Here is an 18,654-nt window from a genome sequence, read left to right on the forward strand (position 1 = left end):
TGGAAATAATGTTCTACTTGTCCATATTTTGATTTCACTAAATCATATTGGTATCTTTGTACCTTAAGAGATCAATACAGGAAGAATTCCAATAAATATTACATGTATTTCCAATAAAATTAATTAAAAGAATGGGGGATGCTACTCAACAAAATTGCTCAAACCTTTAAACTAACTAGAATTACCGTTTACATTGGAAGCATGGTATATCTTCAGTTTTTGACCACGCAAACCATTCCAGAAGGCAGCTGCACTTATTGCCTTCTTACCCGGAATCTGAACCTCCAATACCTAAATACATTGTCAAACGCATACATTCAGTTTGAGAATTGACTGACCAAATGTATCATCCTAAACATACCTTTTCCAATATGTATTTAGATTGAAGACAGTAAAATTAAATTAGACTCGCCAAATGAGGTGTTAGTGCGCGTCAGCATTTAATTTGTTAGAAAGAAAGAGAGGGACAAAGTGTAGCTTTGAAAAAAATTTAGATTTGGTAAGTAAATATGAGGGGCGTAACAATACGGTCAGTTGGATTGTTGATCCCATACTTGAATGTTGAGGGGGGAGGACTTAAAGGGGGTATTGGGATAGAAGTTGTTTGGTCACAATTTTGGCCAATGACTTGCAGAAATAAAAGACAACAAATTTATAGCTCACAGAGGAATAATGATAGGACATGAAAATGCATGAGCTCTGCGTTATAACTGCTAAGCTAGCAGTAGCAGCAAGACTAGACAATAACAGAAGCTGACAGAGATAGAACGTACCTCAAGGGCTGTGCCCCGTCCACAGGGAAATACTAATGCAGGCTTTATAAAGGTGATTTCATCCGCTTGGTTGACCTGAACATTGCTCTGGCTGCAGACTTTAGTTGTCATAATTTTGAATTCCATGATATTCTCTTGACCAGTTTTGTTGTCAATAATTACAACTTTAGCTCGAGTTCCAGGCCACCCTGCAAATGCACGAACCTGTAGGGGTTGTGAGTCATGACTCCGTAATCCATTATGAGGCAAACGAAGAGAGCATACCTTATTATGTAGAACTGAAGCCTCCTGATCAAAGGACAGCCACGATTCTTCCGGAGCAATCTATGCAAAACACAAATGAACTCAAAATTAAAATCAAAGGCAACCCTAGAAAACATATCTGGTCCCCATTGTGTCGTAGCATAGAAGTCACTTCAACTGCAAGGTTTACCTTGGGAGCTAAGGTAGCTTTAGAGTCATCCTGGGGACATGCTTTCACCTTAGCTGACCCATCAAATATAGAAGGAAGCTCGTTGATCAATAGTTTAGATCCTGCACAGTAAAACAGTAGGTTACATCAGTGAAGTGTAGTTGAACCAAAGCTGCACTAAATTGGTAAATATGGCTGCAATGGCGTAGATCCGACTCAAACCAATTCACACAGGTGACTGCTCACGGAATATGTACAGGATAATGACACATGAGAAAACAATATATGCCAAGGACTAAACACCATGTTTCAGGAAGACTTAAGGAAATGTATAATGCATAATGTCAAATAAGATTCTCAGCGGGATAGCTTAGGAATTTATATTCTGCCACTGAATTCTAAGCATCAATAGATTAGACTGCAGTATTAAGCTAAAGTATAAGTAAGTTATAAACTATAATTAGCAAAACCGAAATTAAAACTATAGAACATATCAGAAAAAAGGGGGAGTAAAAGGAACAAAGCACACCTTCATTAAATAGTAGTGCAAGTAGATCTGGTGCCTGCATGAGAACTAGAATAAACATTACTAAAAAAAAAAAAAATTGCTTTGAAAGTGGCAGCAACCCTGAAACTAGGCTCAATAGGGAAGAAGAAAGTAGTCTTGAACTAGGCTTTAATACACCTAAAAGTTTCATATTTCCCCAAAATATACACTCAATTTATGGCCGCAAAAAATCTCCCTAACCCAAAGAAAAGTTTCCAATGTACTCTCACCGTTACTATTGAAGTTTGCAACTATGCGTGTGCATGGGTGTGCATCCACTCATATTGCACTCATTAAGATTAAACTTTTTCCTCCCTATTTGGTGGGGAAGTGCTATTAACTTGTAGGCCCCAAGATACACATGTACATACAAACCATCCCATCCCATGGATCTTGCACCTCAAGGATGTCAGATACTACTTGATACAGACAAATCGTTACTGACTCGAACCCAGAAATAACACAGCTCAGATGAACATCAAAACATCAACATTGTTACGCATGAAGATCAACTTTTTTTGCCCTTCTTTTTTACTAGGAATGTAGTTTACTTGTGGGTACATAGATATATAGAACGTGTACATAAACCATTGTGTATTAAAAATCTGGTACATTTTTTATTTCTTTGATAGGAGAAGATGTTGTACCTAAGGCATGTTAGTTGCTAACTTACTACTTCATCGGTCCTGACAAATCATTACCGACTTTGACCCAAAAATAACACAGATGAGATGGATCCTAAAACTTTTGCATCCATAACTTCACTAGATAAGCATCATTCATACCTTAATTTGATCATCAATTTCCATTCTTTCACAGGCAATGACAGGCCCGGCATCCAGTGCACGAACAGTGAACGCTAAGGATACTCCTGTTTCATTAACACCATCCTAATTCAAACAAGAAAATGCAGAACTTCTTATTCAGATATAATAAATGTGACTATATAACACATGCAAAAACTTATATCCTAAGAGATAGGGAACATCAAAGCCTAAAAACCTGCAAGGCTCTTTGAACAGGTGCAGCTCCACGATACAATGGAAGCAAACTTGGGTGTATATTGACCGTACCTGAGAAAATTGTCACTTTGGATTGAGAAATAATGCTACCAGCTGATTAGGTTTGAACATAGCAATCTCAACTTTAGAAATTCATTTATGCTCACTAAAGATATGCAACTCGCCAGTTCACATTGTGAATAAAAGATGCCGTATCAAAGTAAAAACAAGCATGGTGGAATTAAAGCATACACTGCAGTAAATAATCATGAACCATCTATTATGATCTTCAGACCACCAATTGCCTCGAAAAGGTTTAAAATGAATGCAGAAAAAAAAAATCTTGATCTGCTAACCAAATTATTAGGAACAAAGTTCATCTGCCAACCTTCCTCCCCCTCAAAAGTTAACTTAAATTTCCCAGGTACAGATACTGAATAATCTAATAAGTGTGCAATATCCCTTAAAAGGCAAGCTCTAAGAGCCAAGAAACATTTCGAGTTCAATTACTAGTCTCATGCCTCCATATCACTGATTTACCCTTGGTACATGACTACTAGCTGGACAGGGCGTCTCATATTTGAAGCATTGAGAGGATTACCCAAATTGAAGGAATCGGAATGACCTACTCTCATCAATCGTCTGGATTGCAATGAGAATAAGGTTGGTTTCTGTTAAGATGTTTTTCATTTCTCCTTAATTCTTTCTATTCTAAATAAACGTTGGAATGGGGACAAATGGCAACAATTCCCCATTCCAAGTAACCGTGCTGAGATTATACCCATCTGATTCCAAAGTCAAATGCAGAAAAGTGCATGGAAAATTAATATGCAGCAGAGAACAAGAATTCACTTTTGTCAGGGAAATTCATTCGACTAACCCAATGTTGGGATATTGAGAAACTTGGTAGGTAAAATGTTCCCATAAGCAGCAGTGATGCAAAGTTGTGGCTGCAAAGCTCTTAAGTCGGACAAAAACACATCCTGCACGAACATTAATAAAAATGAACCCTCTTCGTCTAAATTCACTCCTAACACTATCAAAATCTTTGAGAGACAATAATCTAATGAACACTAGGAATATATGGAAACCTATTTTAATCATATAGAGCAATAAGAAGCAGTATTGGGTTGTTTCTAATGCACATGACCTTCGGCATAAGAAAACCTAAAATGCAGCTCTAAAGAAGGTGTAGCACCCAATATCGGAGATTTCTAAAGATAACTCCATGGTGCTCATAAGCACATCTATAGTCACTACATGGATTACTCGTAAGGAATAAATAGAGAAATCATTTCCTACAAAAAGATGATAGAATTACCTCTCCAGCCCGTTCAGGTGTGAAAATAAGGTTTGAAGGGAAGCCTCTGTCAAGAGCATGCTGTGCTAAAGGAGAAGGCATCAACTTTTTCCCCCTAGACTTTCTGGATGGGGGCTGAGTAACAATAGCTGCAACCTAAATCAGAGCAAATTATTCATTCATAATCCAAGCAATTACTCTGTATTGTTACACTATATCAATAGCGAAAGTATGCATCACCATTTTTCCTGGCCTATGTCAGTCCCTACTATCTTCCGAAAAAAAAAAAGAGTAAATATGAAAACAAGTTTGACATAAAACTGATATGAAATATTAGTAAGCTCATATGCAACAAGCCTAGGTTCGACAAGTTTGGCATAAACTAATCCAATTGAACCTTTAAGATGCCTTATGATGCCGCAACACAAGAGAAGGCAATGACCGAAACACAACACAACCAGCTAAATGATAAGTCTACTGACTGCCTAAATTCCACAACGCCAGAAATTAACCCCCATTCACAATTCAATCCGGCACGAACGCTTCTTGGACATAATGTGCTTAAAAGACATGTCACATCACTAAATTATGTAACCCAATAAACCAAGCTCAAAAACAATCAAATTGTGGAATTCTAATGGCATCATAAAGTGAAGAAAACCCAAAATTAAAAATTGAAAAAAAATAAAAAATAAAGAAGAAGAAGCTAGAAAAGAAAACCCATTTGAGGTAAAGTTGATAGTATGGAGAAGGGCATCCATTGAATACCTCAAAGAGTGAGTCTGCGGTTGTGGATGCATTGAGAAGGGCATCCAGAACAGTTGCTGACACCTTCAAAACCAGTAGACATTTCATCACCTCATAACCACAAATGTGTGTGTGTGTGTGTATAGAGAGAGAGAGAGAGAGAGAGAGAGAGAGAGAGAGAGAGAGAGAGAGAAGGCAGCACCTGAGGAGAGCCTAAGAAGACGAGGGGCTTCTTGTTGGAAGCGAAGCATAAAGTAGAAGAAGAAGAAGATGAAGAAGAAGTTGCGGCACTGAAGCACCAGAAGCGACGAAACACCAGCGACGAATTCATGCTCACAATTTCACTTGCCTCCTCGTACAAACCTACCAACTGAGAACGCTTTGGGACTATATCTACTACTGCTTATCCGCTTCTTGCAATTCTACTTCGGCTTATTTTCTTTTGTGCCCTCAATCTCGGGCCCGATTCTCTCCCCTCCTCTTTCTCACCCCTCCTGTGCCCTCCCTTCATCCACAGCCGTCCACAACATCTACAAGTCGATCAAAACACAAGATTGTGCCACGTAAGAAACAAATGAGGCGCTGAAATAAGATAGTCAACAAAGGCGCCATCAACCACCGTGCTGCCGAGGCCCAATACGATGAGGTGGAGCCAGTGGAACCTCTTCTGCATGTGGGAGCCGAAGCGAGCTCGGACGGCGCTCATTTCGTCGTCGGAGACGGAATTGGCCTGGCGACCGAGGCGGGAAGGTATGTGAGCCATGGATCGGAGGTAGGCCTCGAGGCTTGAGAAAGAGGACAAGAAGCTATTTCGACACTGGCTGGATTGATTGCAGCCATGGCATTAGTGATGGAGGCAAATGTTGGAGACGACGGGGGGAGAGCAGTAGAGGGGAATATAATTGGGGTTGTAGGACGTTGCATAGCTCTTGCCCATTGGACCCGGTTTGAATGGTCTCTATTATAAGGAGGGAGATGGGAGGGAGAGAATTCGAGTCTTATCAAGCTACATTTTAATGTTCTCTTTTTTGATCAAACGTTATTTTACTTATAAGAGACCATGTACAGAAAATAGATTGAATCAGGTCACATAATAGCGATATTTAACGTATAATACATTTGTGTTATCTTAAAACTCTATTTTATTTGAGTCAAAATTTAGATCTCTGATTTAATGAGAGTTTTTTATTTACTTAATTTGATGTAGAAATGGGTTGAGGGATTTGTCTAAATACGAGTGTGCCACTATTAGGCACTAGAAAGTGAATGATTTGCTCCTTAAAGAAAAGTAACACTGACTTCCAATCAAGTAATTGTGCTCCAATGAATGAATTAACTTAATTTTATCTTTTCAATGCCTCTAGTGAATGAGGACTTGACAATTCAACTAGATTTAAAGGGTAATTTGGCTATAAAAAAAAAAAAAAAAAAAACATTTCAAGTGGCTACATGAAACAAAAAAAAGTTCAGGTGATAATTTGACACGAAATAGTGATGACAATGATTCAGACATAACTCATATTTTAGAGTAAATCTTAACGGTTTTGACGGTAGGTGGTATTTATGCAAACAAGTTTAGTTTAGGTGGCAAATGTCACAAAACAAAATTTCAGTGGTCAAGTATAACACTGTATAAAATTCAAGTGGTATTGCTAAAATTTTCCTTCATCTTTTTTGAAGCAAGCCTAACATCACTTTATCTTTATGGCACTGCAAACTTAACATAGAAAACTATGGGACTGCAAACATGTGTGTGATCACATTAGAAGTACAACTGGACGAGAACCTGTAAGAGAAGTAGAACATATATAGTACTGAGAAACACACACCATAATACCAGCATTTATACAATATAACATGTTATAGTTTGCAAGTTCGACAGATTGAAACAGTAAAGAGGAAGAACGATGAGGATACAGTTAGCGCTTTTGTGCTTTCCTCCGTCTAGATTGTACTTTCTGCCATTTCTTTCTAGCAACTAGTTTGCTCTTTGGTTTCAACTTCAACTCAGGTGAGAACTTATAATTAGGATCTCTCATACGCATTTGTATATCCTTGAAAAACTGCATATTCAGTTTCTTAGGCCCTCCCTGTCTAAGCTCTGCATATTCTGGCCCTGATACTATATTTTCAAATGCTCCTACCAAAATATCCAAGTCACTCATGACCTCCCACACGTTAATATAACGCCCATCTGGCCCTTTCTTCAACTTTTTCAAGGCATTCTCAACTGCAATTTTCCTAGCTTGCTTTCCAGGGGACAACTCCTCTGGTTCCTGCTCAGCTTTCAATAATTCAGAAATTGTCCGATACTTTGACGTTTCTTCAAACTCAAATAGTTTGTCTATATGTTTATCACTACTTTCATTTGGGTAGGCTTCAGTAGGAATATCGTCATCATCATCATCTTCACTCCCAGTCCACAGAGACTTCTCCTCGTCGCTTCCAGACCAAACACTTCTCAACTCATCACTATCATCGGCATCAATCAGGTCAGAGTGCTCCCTTGCCTGCTGTCTTACTTTACAAATCTCTTTTTCAAGACGACTCTTTTCATCCTTTTCATTGTCACTTTCGTCTTCACTCCCTGTCCATAAAGTATCATCTTCATCAATCTCTTTCTTCCAGGCTTCCCTAAATTCCTTGTCACCAGGTTTTCCATTTCCAAAGAGATCATAAGGTTTATGACCACCACAAGCATATGATCGTGAAACTGCAACAGTTCGAAACAGTCATACAGGTAGCACAAGTACAAAAGTCAGAGGGAAAATACATGTCTATTTATACACCTTTTTCTGCAAATCTGAACTTGCAAGGAAACCTATTTTATATAGAATGCATCATATTATGTAATGTGTATATTAGTTTACAGAGCAACATCACATACTTGGCTTGAACTGCTAACCAAATTATTAGCATACACTGCAGTAAATAATCATTAACCATCTATTATGATCTTCAGACCACCAATTGTCTCGAAAAGGTTTAAAATGAATGCAGAAAAAAAATCTTGATCTGCTAACCAAATTATTAGGAACAAAGTTCATCTGCCAACCTTCCTCCCCCTCAAAAGTTAACTTAAATTTCCCAGGTACAGATACTGAATAATCTAATAAGTGTGCAATATCCCTTAAAAGGCAAGCTCTAAGAGCCAAGAAACATTTCGAGTTCAATTACTAGTCTCATGCCTCCATATCACTGATTTACCCTTGGTACATGACTACTAGCTGGACAGGGCGTCTCATATTTGAAGCATTGAGAGGATTACCCAAATTGAAGGAATCGGAATGACCAACTCTCATCAATCGTCTGGATTGCAATGAGAATAAGGTTGGTTTCTGTTAAGATGTTTTTCGTTTCTTCTTAATTCTTTCTATTCTAAATAAACGTTGGAATGAGGACAAATGGCAACAATTCCCCATTCCAAGTAACCGTGCTGAGATTATACCCATCTGATTCCAAAGTCAAATGCAGAAAAGTGCATGGAAAATTAATATGCAGCAGAGAACAAGAATTCACTTTTGTCAGGGAAATTCATTCGACTAACCCAATGTTGGGATATTGAGAAACTTAGTAGGTAAAATGTTCCCATAAGCAGCAGTGATGCAAAGTGGTGGCTGCAAAGCTCTTAAGTCGGACAAAAACACATCCTGCACGAACATTAATAAAAATGAACCCTCTTCATCTAAATTCACTCCTAACACTATCAAAATCTTTGAGAGACAATAATCGAATGAACACTGGGAATATATGGAAACCCATTTTAATCATATAGAGCAATAAGAAGCACTATTGGGTTATTTCTAATGGGCATGACCTTCGGCATAAGAAAACCTAAAATGCAGCTGCACAGAAGGTGTAGCACCCAATATCGGAGATTTCTACAGATAACTCCATGGTGCTCATAAGCACATCTCTAGTCACTACATGGATTACTCGTAGGGAATAAATAGAGAAATCATTTCCTACAAAAAGATGATAGAAAATTACCTCTCCAGCCCGTTCAGGTGTGAAAATAAGGTTTGAAGGGAAGCCTCTGTCAAGAGCATGCTGTGCTAAAGGAGAAGGCATCAACTTTTTCCCCCTAGACTTTCTGGATGGGGGCTGAGTAACAATAGCTGCAATCTAAATCAGAGCAAATTATTCATTCATAATCCAAGCAATTACTCTGTATTGTTACACTATATCAATAGCGAAAGTATGCATCACCAATTTTCCTGGCCTACGTCAGTCCCTACTATCTTCCCGAAAAAAAAGAGTAAATACGAAAACAAATTTGACATAAAACCGATATGAAATATTAGTAAGCTCATATGCAATAAGCCTAGGTTCGACAAGTTTGGCATAAACTAATCCAATTGAACCTTTAAGATGCCTTATGATGCCGCAACACAAGAGAAAGCAATGACCGAAACACAACACAACCAGCTAAATGATAAGTCTACCGACTGTCTAAATTCCACAACTCCAGAAATTAACCCCATTCACAATTCAATCCGGCACGAACGCTTCTTGGACATAATGTGCTTAAAAGACATGTCACATCACTAAATTATGTAACCCAATAAACCAAGCTCAAAAACAATCAAATTGTGGAATTCTAATGGCATCATAAAGTGAAGAAAACCCAAAATTAAAAATTGAAAAAAAAATAAAAAATAAATAAGAAGAAGCCAGAAAAGAAAACCGATTTGAGGTAAAGTTGAAAGCATGGAGAAGGGCATCCATTGAATACCTCAAAGAGTGAGTCTGCGGCAGCGGATGCATTGAGGAGGACATCCAGAACAATTGCTGTCACCTTCAAAACCAGTAGACATTTCATCACCTCATAACCACAAATGTATAAATATATATATATATAGAGAGAGAGAGAGAGAGAGAGAGAGAGAGAAAGAAGGCAGCACCTGAGGAGAGCCTAAGAAGACGAGGGGCTTCTTGTTGGAAGCGAAGCATAACGTAGATGAACAAGAAGATGAAGATGAAGTTGCGGCACCGAAGCACCAGAAGCGACGAAACACCAGCGACCAATTCATGCTCACAATTTCACTTGCCACCTCGAACAAACCTACCGAGTAATCTATGAGACTATGTACCACTGCTTATCCGCTTTTTGCAATTCTACTTCGGCTTATTTTCTTAGAAGACTAATCAAATTTTAAATTTTAATGATAATAATAAAATAAAAAATAAAATAAATAATATCAAAATTCATTTTTTAATGTAAAACTATTAATTTTCATTAAAGTGAATACTACTAAAAATTTTTCGTTAAAATTCATTTTTCTTTTGTGATCTCAATCTGAGGCCCAATTCTCTCCCCTCCTTTTTCTGTTCCCTCCTGTGCCTTCCTTTCATCCACAGCCGTCCAAAACATTTACAAGTCGATCAAAACACAAGATTGTGCCACGTAAGAAACAAATGAGACGCTGAAAAATAAGATGGTCAACAAGGGCGCCATCAACCACCATGCCGCCGAGGCCCAATACGATGAGGTGGAACCAGTGGAGCCTCTTTTGCATGTGGGAGACGGAGCGAGCTCGGACAGCGCTCATTTCGACATCAGAGATGGAATTGGCCTGGCGACCGAGGCGGGAAGGTTTGTGAGCCATGGATCGGAGGTAGGCCTCGAGGCTTAAGGGCTGGTTTGGTATTGCTGTGCTTTGAAAAAAAGCTGCTTCTGCTGTGCTGTGAGAATAAGCAGCTGTGAAATAAAGCAGCAGAGTGTTTGATAAACTTTTTTGTAAAAGTGCTTTTGAAAAAAAAAACAGTATTATAGTGTTTGGTAAACTTTTATGTAAAACAGATGTGAAAAAAAGCCAGTTTTTCAAAGTTGGGTTTTGCAGCTTCTTGTTTTTGGCTTTTTTTCACCCAAAACTGTGAAAAAAAGCTGAAGCTGAATGTTTACCAAACACAAAAACAGCTCCCAGCTTTTTTTGATACCAGCTTTTTTCAGAATCACCTTAGTACCAAACCAGGCCTAAGAAAGAGGACAAGAAGCTATTTCGACATTGACTGGATTAATTGCAGCCATGGCATTAGTGATGGAGGCAAAGTTGGAGACGACGGGGAGAGAGAAGTAGAGGGGAAAATAATTGGGGTTGTAGGAGGTTGCATAGCTCTTACCCATTGGATCGGTTTGAATGGTCCCGATTATAAGGAGGGTGCACAAGGGGAGGGAGATGAGAGGAGAGAGAATATGATTCTTTTAAACTCCATTTTAATGTTCTTTTTTTATTTATCAAACATTATTTTACTTATAAGAGACCAACTACAGAAAAGAGATTGAAATAGGTCACATAATAGCAATATCTTACGTATAATACATTTGTGTTATCTTAAAATTTTATTTTATTTGAGTCGAAATTTAGACCTTTGACTTACAACCGTAGAAGGAGAACTTTGGTAACCCTTATACCAAACCTAATATTGGGCTAAGTGCTATTGTTTAGGTTTTATTCCCCCTCGCCACCCAACCCAACCCAACCAACCCATGCTAAATGTGTGGGCTAAAAGCTAAAAACCAAACAAAAGTCAAATTTCCTCTAGGATTTAGCCCAGAAAATGGTGTGGACACCACCAGCAGGACCCCATCCACATGGGCATGTCTCCTAGGATTTATTGAATCCAACGGTTGAGATCAAATATAATTAAATCTAACGGTCCAAATTTAAATCCAAGGGCTAAAATAATTAAAAAAAATCATTTAACTCAAAATTCACCGAAATTTAGTGATTTTTCAATATTTATCGGAATTTAATATTTTTAGGTTAAAATATTCATAAAATTAAATTATGATAGTGTACATAATTTTTTTAAAAAATTACTTTAAAAGAAAAAAAATAGCCTAAATTTGTTCTGTAATAATCTCAGGCTAAAAAATTTAGGCCAAAAAAGTTGGAGTAGAAAATCTATTTCTGGGCTAAAACCTAAATTTTTTGGGCTAAAAATTTTAAGTTTTAGTCCAAGGGTTCGAAATGGTCTTAATTTGATGTAGAAATAGGATAAGGGATTTGTCTAAATATGAGTGTGCCAATATTAGGCACTAGAAAGTGAACGATTTGCTCCTTAAATAATAGTAACACTGACTTCCAATCAAGTAATTGTGCTCTAAGGAATGAATTAACTTAATTTTATTTTTTCAATGCCTTGAGTGAATGAGGACTTGACAGGGTAATTTATAAAAAATAAAAAAAACCATTTCAAGTGGCTATGAAACAAAAAAAAAGTTCAGGTGATAATTTGACACGAAATAGTGATGACAATGATTCAGACATAACTTGTATTTTAGAGTAAATCTTAGCGGTTTTGACGGTAGGTGGTATTTATGCAAACAAGTTTAGTTTAGGTGGCAAATGTCACAAAACAAAATTTAAGTGGTATTGCTAAAATTTTCCTTCCTCTATTTGGAAGCAAGCCTAACATCACTTTATCTTTATGGCACTGCAAACTTGACAAAGAATACTATGCGACTGCAAACATGTGTTTGATCTCATTAGAAGTGCAACTGGACGAGAACCCGAAAGGGAAGTAGAACATATATAGAACTGAGAAACGCACACCATAATACCAGCCTTTTTACAATATAACATGTTATAGTTTGCAAGTTTGGCAGATTGAAACAATAAAGAGGAAGAATGAGGAGGATACACTTAGCGCTTTTGTGCTTTCCTCCGTCTAGATTGTACCTTCTCCCATTTCTTTCTAGCAACTAGTTTGCTTTTGGTTTCAACTTCAACTCAGGTGAGAACTTATAATTTGGATCTCTCATACGCGTTTGTATGTCCTTGAAAAAATGCACAGTTTCTTAAGCCTTCCCTGTCTAAGCTCTGCATACTCCGGCCTTGAAACTATATTTTCAAATGCTCCTATCAGAATATCCAAGTCACTCATGACCTCTCACACGTTAATATATCGCCCATTTGACCCTTTCTTCAACTTTTTCAAGGCATTCTCAAGTGCAATTTTCCTAGCTTGCTTTCCAGGGGACAACTCATCCGGTTCCTACTCAGCTTTCAATAATTCAGAAATTGTCTGATACTTGGATGTTTCTTCAAACTCAAGCAGTTTGTCTATATGTTTATCACTACTTTGATTTGGGTAGGCTTCAGTAGGAATATCGTCGTCATCATCATCTTCAATCTCAGTCCATAAAGACTTCTCCTCGTCGCTTTTAGACCAAACACTTCCCAACTCATCACTATCATTGACATCAATCAGGTCAAAGTGCTCTCTCGTCTGCTGTCTTACTTTTCAAATCTTTTTTTTTCAAGACGAATATTTTCATCATATTCATTGTCAATTTGTTCTTCACTCACTGTCTATAAAGTATCATCTTCATCAATCTCTTTCTTCCAGGCTTCCCTAAATTCCTTACCACCAGGTTTTCCATTTCCAAAGAGATCATAAGGTTTATGACCACCACGAGCATATGATCTTGAAGCTGCAATAGTACAATACAGTCATACAGGTAGCACAAGTACAAAAGTCAGAGGGAATGTATGTGTTACAAAGCTCTATCTATATGCCCTTTTTTCCTGCAAATTTGAATTTGCAAGGAAACCTATTTTATGTAGAATGCATAATATTATGTAACATGTATCTAAGTTTACAGAGCAACATCACATACTTAGCTTGAACTGCGACTATAAACTCGTCATTTTATCTGGGCCATAAAATTCACACAGAATGCAGTGGCGTTATACGATTCATACAGCCGACCTCACCTAATAGGATAAGGCTTGGTTGTTGTTGTTGTTGTTGTTGTTGTAGTTCAATTCTAAAACAATTCAAATTCAATCAAGAAAGGCACAACATCATACTCAATATAAAAGCGTCACAGAACATGACACAGTGGAAGTTCGGAATATCGCTTAAGCACTTTCTCGTGGTTGTTTCCTTGTTTTCGAAAATAGAATGAATCCTCATTCCATAGGCTAAAGGTTTCAATGACAGAACGAAATAGTGATGACAATGATCCAGACATAACTCGTATTTTAGAGTAAATCTTAGCGGTTTTGACAGTAAGTGGTATTTATGCAAACAAGTTTAGTTTAGGTGGCAAATGTCACAAAACAAAATTTAAGTGGTCAAGTATAACTGTAAAATTCAAGTAGTATTGCTAAAATTTTCCTTCCTCTTTTCTGAAGCAAGCCTAACATCACTTTATCTTAATGGCACTGCAAACTTGACATAGAAAAGAATGGAACTGCAAACATATATGTGATCTCATTAGAAGTACAACTGGACAAGAACCCGTAAGAGAAGTAGAACATATATAGTACTGAGAAACACACACCATAATATCAGCATTTATACAATATAACATGTTATAGTTTGCAAGTTTGACATATTGTTATATTTTTAGTTTGTAGAACCCAAATTCTTTGCATAATTGTTATATTTTTAGTAAAAAGAAGTGTGCAAAAATCACTTTCAGTTCAACCTATGAAGCACAAATTTCAACTGAGAGATCGAACATTTTTACTCTTTCAGCAACAAATTCAGACATTTGTCCCTCCCTGTTACGTTACAAACTGCTAATGCGACAGCATCTGCGACCGAAGTCATAAACTGCTGGCTTCGCTACAACTTGGGTCGTCCAACTTTAGAATCATGAGATTAAATTATTGATGAACGTTGGGGGTAAAGGGAATTAAGTCTTAAACTACTAGTGCTTCACTAGAACTTGGGTCATCCAGCATTTCAACCACATGAGCATACTGCAAATGTTTGACGTTCAGGGATGTGAGGAAGAATATGTGGGGCAAAGTGATGACAGCTCAATTTGAAAACAAATAATCAATGACCTCATCATTGTCTTCAAACTGCATCCCATCAATTGTACGGTCATTATGGAATTCCCATCCAAGATTGTTTTCAAGCAGCTCCTTGAGCTTCCTCGACCACTTCCCCCGAGCCTAACGACACTTTTTCCCATCCGATAGCCATCATTTAAGGACCGTTGGTTGATCCAACGGTCCAGATTCAAATTTTATTTAAAAAAAATATGTTATTTTAAAATATATTGAATTCAATGGCTGAGATCGAATATAATCAAATCTAACGGTTAAAAAAAAGATCTAATGACCCAAATTTAAATCCAATGGCTAAAATAATTAAAAAAAATTATTTAACTCAACCCAAAAACTCTATAAATACCTATGTATTTGTTCAAACATCCACACAAAACTCAATTTTCTCCTACAATTCTTCCAATTTATCTTTCTACCATTTCTTTCCATTTCCAAATTGTTTAACATGGCAAGAGAGCATATTAGAGTTCATAATTGGACCTGTGAGGAAGTTGTTGCTTTATGCTTGGCATGAGTTTCTGTTAGCGAAGATGGTGTAGTTGGCAGAAATCAAAATAAAAATGTTTTGTTGGATAAAATCATTGCAAAGTTTCAATTTCAGCTTCGGCGTTGATCAATTTTGCATGCTCAATCTCAATCCTTGCTAGGTATTGTGTCATTTGTATTGCCATGCTATGCCTTCTTCTATCACCCATTGATGAGATATTGATGATTTTTAGGAAACAAAAACTCTTTGAAAGTTGAAATGTTCATAAAATTAATTTACGATAGTCTACATATTTATTTAAAAAAATTAATTTAAGAAAAAAATTAGCCTAAGTTCATTCTTTAATAATTCCAGGCTAGAAGGGTTGGAGCAGAAAAACTGTTTCTGGGCTAAAAACTAAATTTTCCGGGCTAAAAAGATAGGAGGGAGAGAATCAGAGTCTTCTCAAACTCCATTTTAATGTTTTCTTTTTTGATCCAACATTATTTTACTTATAAGAGACCATCTACAGAAATGAGATTGAATTAGGTCGCATAATAACGATAATTTACGTATAATACATTTGTGTTATCTTAAAACTCTATTTTATTTGAGTCGAAATTTAGATCTCTTGACTTAAGGAGAGTTTTGGTAACCTTATGGTATTTACTTAATTTGATGTAGAAATAAACTAAGGGATTTGTCTAAATACGAGTGTGCCACTATTAGGCATTAAAAATGAATGATTTGCTCCTTAAAGAAAAGTAACACTAACTTCCAATCAAGTAATTGTGCTCTAAGGAATGAATTAACTTAATTTTATCTTTTCAATGCTTTCAGTAAATGAGGACTTAACAGTTCAACTAGATTTAGAAGGTAATTTGGCAAAAAAAAAAAAAAAAAAAAAAAAAAACATTTCAAGTTGCTATATGAAACAAAAAAAGGTTCAGGTGATAATTTGACACGAAATAGTGATGACAATGATTCAGATATAACTCATATTTTAGAGTAAATCTTAACGGTTTTGACGGTAGGTGGTATTTATGCAAACAAGTTTAGTTTAAGTGGCAAATGTCACAAAACAAAATTTAAGTGGTCAAGTATAACACTGTGTAAAATTCAAGTGGCATTGCTAAAATTTTCCTTCCTCTTTTTTGAAGCAAGCCTAACAACACTTTATGGCACTGCAAACTTGACATAGACAACTATGGGACTGCAAACATGTGTGTGATCTCATTAGAAGTACAACTGGACGAGAGCCCGAAAGAGAAGTAGAACATATATATTGCTGAGAAACACACACCAAAATACCAGCATTTATACAATATAACATGTTATAGTTTGCAAGTTCGACATATTGAAATAGTAAAGAGGAAGAACGAGGAGGATACACTTAGCGCTTTTGTGCTTTCCTCCATCTAGATTGTACTTTTTGCTTTTTCTTTCTAGCAACTAGTTTGCTCTTTGGTTTCAACTTCAACTCAGGTGAGAACTTATAATTAAGATCTCTCATACGCGTTTATATATCCTTGAAAAACTGCATATTCAGTTTCTTAGGCCTTCCTTGTCTAAGCTCTGCATATTTCGACCCTAATACTATATTTTCAAACGCTCATCTCAGAATATCCAAGTCACTCATGACTTCCCACACGTTAATATATCGCCTGTCTGGCCCTTTCTTCAACTTTTTCGAGGCATTCACAACTACAATTTTCCTAGCTTGCTTCCAAGGGACAACTCCTCCGGTTCCTGCTTAGCTTTCAATAATTCGGAAATTGTCCGATACTTTGATGTTTCTTCAAACTCAAACAGTTTGTTTATATGTTTATCACTACTTTCATTTGGGTAGGCTTCAGTAGGAATATCGTCGTCATCATCATCTTCACTCCCAGTCCACAGAGACTTCTCCTCGTTGCTTCCAGACTAAACACTTCTCAACTCATCACTATCATCGACATCAATCAGGTCAGAATGCTCCCTCGCCTGTTGTCTTTTCAAATCTTTTTTTCAAGACGACTCTTTTCATCCTTTTCATTGTCACTTTTGTCTTCACTCCCCGTCCATAAAGTATCATCTGCATCAATCTCTTTCTTCCAGGCTTCCCTGAATTCCTTGCCACCAGGTTTTCCATTTCCAAAGAGAGATCATAAGGTTTATGACCACCACGAGCATATGATCGTGAAGCTACAACAGTTCGAAACAATCATACAAGTAGCACAAGTACAAAAGTCAGAGGGAAAATGCACATCTATTTATACACCTTTTTTTTTTTCCTGCAAATCTGAACTTGCAAGGAAACCTATTTTATATAGAATGCATCATATTATGTAATATGTATATAAATTTACAGAGCAACATCAGATACTTGGCTCGAACTGCGACTACAAACTCGCCATTTTCTCCCGTGATGGTTAAATTTCTAAAACAATTCTAACTCAATCAAGAAAGTTAGGAATATTGCTAACAACGCAAATCTAAAAATGCCATAGAACATGACACAAGGAAGGGATTGCAATACATAATTACACTCAAATCTAAAAACACCACAGAACGGGACATAAGGAAGTTAGGAATATTGCTCATGCATTTTTCTCGACGTTGTTTCCTTGTTCTCGACAGTGGAATCAAACGTCATTCCCCAGGCTTAAGGTTTTTCACAATGACAGACATGTCAATGAAACCAGTAATCTCGTGTCGAAAAATGCGTAGACAGACAGACAAGAAAGCCCACTGAAAGACCAATCTTCCATTATGTGGGTCATTTTATCGAGCACGTAGATTGCATATCATAACTCCAACGACATAAACACAAACATACATATGATTGATTAATTAATTGTAAAATTTTGAAAATTGAAGCGCCCGTAGGAAACCAACCTTGAAAATTTGGAGAAAACCCAAAGGAGCAAATTGGAGTTACTAAAGGGGTTACAGAAGATGCAGAATCCGACAGGTTTTGCAGGGTGAAAGAGGAGGAGGAGGAGGAGGAGGAGAGAGAGAAATGGGGATTAGGGTTGTTGCAAATACAAGAAAGGAGGGGAAGGTGGGAACACAACCTTCGAGCCATCGTATCATATCATATCATATCACCATCATCTTCAGCACCTTTTAGGGTCTTGTTTACTCTTCAGCAAGGTGGGAGCACTTTTCCTTCATTTCACTTTAACTTATAATTTGGCATTGTCTATTAATTTTTAATTGTATTTTTTACATACGATAATAATTTTAATTAAAAAAATGAATTTGAATCAACTTTGCTATCTACTAAAATAAATTGGTTAGGCCATCTCCAACCAAAGAGTTCAGAGGGCAGAAAATAGCTCGAAAACCGTCTCCAATCGAAGGCTAGGCCAAATGGCTCGTTGGTCCCGCTGGACCAAAAAAGGGCCAAAGGGACAATCGACTGGCCATCTTTAGCCAGCCAGCCAGCCAGCTAACCCACTTTTTTTTTTTTTTTTTTCGTTCTTTTCCATTTGCCCAGCCCACTTCTTTAGGGTTTAGGGTTTAGGATATTTTTTTTTTTGTCCCAGCTCACTTTTTATTTTATTTTTATTTTTATTTTTATTTTTTATAATTTCTAATTTTTTTTTGTACAC

General features: G+C 37.0%; 2 protein-coding genes and 2 pseudogenes across 2 annotated transcripts; all 4 read right to left on the reverse strand.

Moving 5' to 3' along the window:
• On the reverse strand, positions 1-5,716 carry PDE194 (formyltransferase). Its single transcript, XM_068479980.2, has 11 exons — positions 4,983-5,716; positions 4,802-4,864; positions 4,055-4,189; positions 3,614-3,716; positions 2,735-2,805; positions 2,518-2,622; positions 1,715-1,748; positions 1,207-1,307; positions 1,038-1,097; positions 774-977; positions 1-291 (listed from the first exon to the last, which is right to left on the reverse strand). Exons 1-11 carry the CDS (start codon positions 5,109-5,111, stop codon positions 172-174), a joined length of 1,125 nt encoding a protein of 374 aa, XP_068336081.2. The 5' UTR covers positions 5,112-5,716; the 3' UTR covers positions 1-171.
• An 853-nt stretch (positions 5,717-6,569) lies between these two features.
• Positions 6,570-9,909, reverse strand: LOC137740160 (uncharacterized). Its single transcript, XM_068479978.2, has 5 exons — positions 9,685-9,909; positions 9,516-9,578; positions 8,771-8,905; positions 8,328-8,430; positions 6,570-7,493 (listed from the first exon to the last, which is right to left on the reverse strand). Exons 1-5 carry the CDS (start codon positions 9,811-9,813, stop codon positions 6,700-6,702), a joined length of 1,224 nt encoding a protein of 407 aa, XP_068336079.2. The 5' UTR covers positions 9,814-9,909; the 3' UTR covers positions 6,570-6,699.
• Positions 9,910-12,429: 2,520 nt separating this feature from the next.
• Positions 12,430-13,437, reverse strand: LOC137740741 (uncharacterized; annotated as a pseudogene).
• Positions 13,438-16,321: 2,884 nt separating this feature from the next.
• LOC137740742 (uncharacterized) lies at positions 16,322-18,125 on the reverse strand (annotated as a pseudogene).
• Between the last annotated feature and the right edge of the window lie 529 nt (positions 18,126-18,654).

This window comes from Pyrus communis, chromosome 9, assembly GCF_041283825.1.
Source record: "Pyrus communis isolate YQ-2024b chromosome 9, ASM4128382v1, whole genome shotgun sequence".
In the NCBI taxonomy this organism is placed as follows: Eukaryota; Viridiplantae; Streptophyta; class Magnoliopsida; order Rosales; family Rosaceae; genus Pyrus; species Pyrus communis.